Source organism: Wyeomyia smithii, chromosome 1, assembly GCF_029784165.1.
Source record: "Wyeomyia smithii strain HCP4-BCI-WySm-NY-G18 chromosome 1, ASM2978416v1, whole genome shotgun sequence".
NCBI classification, from domain to species: domain Eukaryota; kingdom Metazoa; phylum Arthropoda; class Insecta; order Diptera; family Culicidae; genus Wyeomyia; species Wyeomyia smithii.
In genome coordinates this window covers 91,539,794-91,545,783 of record NC_073694.1, presented here as the reverse complement: position 1 = coordinate 91,545,783, position 5,990 = coordinate 91,539,794, and the positions used below count along the sequence as shown (strand labels likewise).

Genomic DNA, 5,990 nt, shown 5'->3' with positions numbered 1-5,990 from the left:
TTAAGGGGGGATTTGTTAGTAGCTTAAGTATTTATGATAATTATTAGTAAATAATGAGTATGTGTGTCCAATCACAAATGGTGACTTCTCAACACTAATAGAAATTTGTAATTTTAATTGTTAGGATTCGTTTGCTTTCGCAATTAGGACTTATCATTCGTAAGGATCTATACCTACTTGTCAGAAAAGGGGAAAAAATGCGACTCAAGAACTTGTTTGTCAAAGCGTATGCACTCTTAATTTACTTCAATTGAAATTGAATAGCATTGACTTATAGCGAATTTCTTTATTCCACTGTGTGCGGGCAAAACTGCCGAGAAATAATAAAACGTCATCGCCATTTAAGACGCAAGTAAGAAAGAGATGTCAGATAACTGTTTACGAATATAGCACGCGCGGAAGTGGGTTGAAGCTGACAAATTTTACAGTGCGCTTCGGGCAGCACGGCAGGACAAAACTGGGTCAAAATCGAGCGAATAAAGAAGGGTTTTGACAGCAGTTAGTGCGCTTCCGGGTCAAAACGAGGTGAGCTGGTGGAATAAAAAAATTCGCTATTAGTGCCGCCTTGATTTCTTGCCCTTGTCTATGCAGCAGAGCCGCATTATGGTTTGCAATCAGAATGTTCTACGAAAAAAACTAGTTATAATCCATTATTTGATATTGCTTAAACAGTATGCAATATAACATAGTTTTCACATGAAATGACCTTCCGTGCTTCGACGAATTGAATTTCGGACTTCGTTATTGGGAGATTTGCCGAAAACTGAACGCGGCCTAAGCCAGGTGAAAGCAAACACCGCACTACAGCTGCTGTCAAAATTTTATAAACAAACAGGTTGATAAAACTGGGTCTCGAAATGTTTCTAGATTTGGTGGTTCTATCATAACACGAAAAACGTATCAAATTCTGCTTACATCACTAAAATGCCTCATAAAGATATTTTACATAACGTGAAAAACAGTCACGCTACTGTAAATAGTTTATCATTGCCTTTACGCGTATTATTTTCTTGGAATCAATCGCAGTGCATTAGCCGAAATTTTTGGAAAATCTGAATCAACGATTTGCAATTGGATTCTTAAATATGAAAGCGAAGGAGTACTTTCAAGAAAACACCGGAGACAGGTGTATCGATATTTTGGGACTGTGCAACGACAATGGCTGTTAAATTTATATTATAAGGAACCTGTATTATTCATAGATGAAGCTAGAGATCGTTTTCAGCAACATTTTAAAAAGTGTATTAGTGCTTCATCAATAGTTCGAATTTTAACAACAGCTGGACTGACGTGGAAGAAAATTGAAAGACGTGCTATACAAAGTCGAGAAGCGGATATTTTAAGGTAACGATGATATTGAATATTGGGAGCACAAGTTTAATTTAGTTTTGACTAAATTGCTTGATTCTAGGTATGCTGATGAGCTGGGAGCATTTAAATGGGAGCTGCATCAATTAGTCTTCATCGCTGAAGTTTCTTTCGATTCCCGTGATATGCGAAACTACGGATACGGAGTAAAAGGAAAAAAAGTGATTTTTCGAGGAGAATTCAATCGACGTCCGAGAGAATCATACCTCTGCTTTCTAGGACAAACGGGATTGCTTGAATCGTACAGAACTGAGGGAACTTTTACACGCCACAAGTTTTTTGACTGTATTAGAAATTTCGCAATCCAAAGCTCAAATGTAAAGTCTTATCCTGGACGTAACTCTATTTGAATAATGGATGGTGCCAGGATACATTGCGACAAGAACATAGTTTTCTACCTTCGCTCATTGGGCATACTTCCATATTTTTTGCCAGCGTATTGTCCGATGTTCAAACCTATTGAAATAGTTTTTGGTATATGCAAAAAACATTTGAAAAGAAACTACTCCGAAAACAGTAGAAGACCCTTATCTATATCGAAGCTATTCTAGCACAAAAATTTTCCATAAATGTGGTTATACTTCGAGTAACAACTTTGATCCCAATATTGGTCTTGATCAACCTCTACACGCTTTTGGATTTGAAGAAAAAAATAAATAAGTCAACTAAATGTTTTATATATATATATATATATATATATATATATATATATATATATATATATATATATATATATATATATATATATATATATATATATATATATATATATATATATATATATATATATATATATATATATATATATATATATGTAATTTCTATCAAACCATATTCCATCTTAAATGTGATCAATATCTGGAATATCATCTATATTATCCCGTGCTTTCATGCTCAGAACAGATTCCTGAGGTGCGGTCGAAGCTTTCATTCCATCCAACATATCGTGACACATATTTAACTTTTCGTTCAAACCTTGCGCCAAAAGTTTCACTTCGAAAGCATAATTCATCAGCTGTTCCGTTTATTCGCAAAGCTTTTTAACACTTGAAGCGAGATTTTCAACAATGTTTTGGGCAACTGTCAAACCTTCACGCGTACATTGTGCTTTGCTACCCTCGGAAATGGGAAGAGACCAAAACATACCTTTCATTTCCTTTGGCGGCATCTGTGTCATCAATGTATTCTGCAGATGAGCCGGAGACGCTTGAATCCAATTGGCCCATTGAATCCAGCCAGAGTTATGACTGCAAATGTGTGTTTTTTTCTTTGAGATCTTGTACCAGCTCTTCTAGGATAACGTTGCTTGGTGCCCCGGCTCTGTCCATTTCGTTTGGTTGAAGAAGACATTTGTTTACTGCCTCCCAAATCGCCACGGAACTGACGGATTGTGAATAAGCGAATGCAAATATGTTTATCACTTTATCACGCCATTTGAGCATTATGTTTCCTTCTCCCAATTGGTCCAATTTTATTACCGTCTTTCGTTTTCCATTTCGGAGATAAACAAACTTGTTAATATTACGAATATCAGGCTCTTCTTTTACGGACCAAGAAACTTTAATTCCATCAGCTTCGCTAACATCAATTTCCCGGCACAGGTGAGGTTTAATGAAAATCCAAATGCACTGCAGGATCTCGGACACACAACCTCCATCCACTTTCTCGGGGACGTTTGTTTTTTTGTTGATGCATAATCCGTTTTTTTGTCTCGTATATTGTTTGACATAATAATTAGCCAAAAAGCAGAACTTCTTTTTGTCGACTGGTTCTGTATTCACGTCAGCTCGTGAGTCGTCACACCCGGAACTATTAAAGCAGTCGTCTTCAGCATAGAATGTATCCGCAATGTTGTCCTTTAAAGTTATTGAACCGTCCGTATTACTGTGCGGCTGTGTATTCATAAAATCGTCGTTCATGCTTTGATCTTGGAAATCATGCTCCGGCGAGTATTCAGTCAGGTATTCCACATTGTAAAGATTTTCATTCTTTCGGTGCATATCTAGTGAATAAACGATAAACAACTGCTAAACTACTACCAAAACACCAGGCGAATATTAATTCATTTACTTACCGCTGATTGAGTTGATATCAATGTTGAAGTATTCAAAATTCCATACCTCTCGCTAAGCCAACTGACAATGTTTTGATTGTGTAGTCGCCCATTTAGTGTTGCCAGAAGCAAAAAAAACTCAATGTTGTCTGTGAAAGTTGTTCAGTTACAGCGAAATCGATCTAGCAACCATGAAAGGGCATTTCGTTCTTTAAATACTTTTCACAGCGCGGTGAATAATTTTCAATGAAATGCACAATAGTATTGTTATAGTTCGGCCATTTAGAGCTGTTTGCAAAATACTGTTTCGATATTTAATGGTCCCCATGGCGTTGCCTCCGCTCTAATTTCGAGGTCAACCAACTTGTCACGTAACTTTGGCGTTTGGCCCATGGCCAAAAAATTAGTCTTATGAATAACACATTATTTTTTCACTGTTCACGGAACTAAAATCACTAAAATTACCAGTTAACATCATCTCCTTTTATGTTTAACATTTACTTCTAGCGAAAATCCGAAGCTTCTGAGCCCTAGCGCTAAACGAAATTCGAAGGCCTAATTTCCCCATAACTTCTATTGGCTCCAGCATGAGAATTCCTAAGCTCCAGAAAGTCTTGTTTTGGAAATTTGTTTCCTTGGATAACATAAATGTTTTCCAGTACCGCAAAAGCGTACAGCGCATTGTTCCTATGTCTGTTTCTTGACTCTTCAAAAATAAGCTTTATTACTATAATACACTTAGAAAAAATGCCACGATTACTTCAAGTGTTTTTGCACTTGACTCAATTCGTCACATCGAACTGCAAGTTGAAGTGATTTAGTGTTGATTTCTCGATGATTACCACTTTCCAATGAAATGATCTTGCGTTGAAAACTGGTTAAGGGAAATCACCATCGTTGTATAATGAATATCTCTTGTATTATCACCACTGTTTAAATCAATTGAATTACAGCTGCAATTCCAATTGACAAACGTCAAAACCATAAGACGAAACAAAAATAGTGACGATGGCGAACAGCGTAAGCAGCTTATTTAGCCGGAGATCAAAAATTTATTTGAGCGTAAGTTTTGTTGAATCTTTTGAATTAAAATAACAATAAAACGACTCTTTTACAGATCCTGAAAGCGATTGCATCGATACAGTGACAGGGATCATCTATAGGTTTATCTTATTCTTAAATTAAAAATCTAGAATAAAATAAAAATGAAAAATCTAAAATAAAATGAAGTCTCTTGAATTTATTGTGAATTTATATAATTATCCAATTGACCGACATTTCGTATCTCAAACATAAGCATATCAACAATGATGAACATAACAACAGAAAATAAAGTGATTTGCTGTTGATTTCATCGTTCTTTGCATTAATATATTTCGAAAGCTTTCCATTCAACTCTGAAATGTTAGGCAAGTAGTGCGAATTCAACAGCAAATCACTTTACTTCGACGTGATTTTTATTTACAGTGTAACATGTAGCGTTATTACTATCATAACATGTTAGACATAATTGTCCCACGACTTTTATTTTATATATCATGGCATTGTTGTGATAAATACATCAAATCGACAAAAGCATGCGAACTTTAACAAACCAGTAAAAATAAGCGAAATGGTGCCTATCGCTGATGGCAATAAATCGTACATGCCTTTTATGATGAATATGATATTCTTTTCTTGATCAAGACAAACGAAAACCTAAAGCCTGTAGTACACTCTTTGTCTAATGGTCAAATATTTGACCTTCTGACATATTGGTCAAATTAATTTGACATCATGGTTGTTGTTTGCCCGTGTTTGGACCATGTTAAAATTGGAGAGTGACAAACAATTATATTTGACCAAATCAAATTTTTATCTGTCAAAAAATGACAAATATTTGACGCTCGGTCAAAGAGTGTAATACAGGCCCCAGTTGAACGTGTATCGATTGCTATTCCTTACAGCACTTTTTTACCAGTGTTTGAGATGTCTGACAGTTGCGGGTGTTGCTTCTTCGTTTTCTTGAAAATACCCTGCATTCTAATTTTTTTGTGAAAGGACAATATATATATATATATATATATATATATATATATATATATATATATATATATATATATATATATATATATATATATATATATATATATATATATATATATTTATATATATATATATATATATATATATATATATATATATATATATATATATATATATATATATATATATATATATATATATATATATATATATATATATATATATATATATATCTTATATATATACATATAAAAATGCAGCTCTGTCTGTCTGTCTGTCTATCTGTCTGTCTGTTCCATATAGGCTCGAAAACTACTGAACCGATCGGCGTGAAATTTTGTATATAGGGGTTTTAGGGGCCGAGAAAGGTGATTAAGATAGTTTGAGACCCCTCCCTCTTCTGGAAGGGAGGGGTCCCATACAAATGAAACACAAATTCATGCACATCTCGAAAACTAACCAAGTAAATGAAACCGAATTTGGCATGTGGATGTTTTTAGGAGTAACAAATATGTCCATGTTGATTCGACACCCTTCCCTTTTC

The 5,990-nt window shown here is 34.7% G+C and overlaps 1 protein-coding gene across 1 annotated transcript; it reads right to left on the bottom strand.

Moving 5' to 3' along the window:
• Positions 1-2,372: 2,372 nt before the first annotated feature.
• Positions 2,373-4,146, bottom strand: LOC129718053 (uncharacterized). Its single transcript, XM_055668466.1, has 2 exons — positions 3,443-4,146; positions 2,373-3,370 (listed from the first exon to the last, which is right to left on the bottom strand). Exon 2 carries the CDS (start codon positions 3,366-3,368, stop codon positions 2,610-2,612), a length of 759 nt encoding a protein of 252 aa, XP_055524441.1. The 5' UTR covers positions 3,369-3,370; positions 3,443-4,146; the 3' UTR covers positions 2,373-2,609.
• Between the last annotated feature and the right edge of the window lie 1,844 nt (positions 4,147-5,990).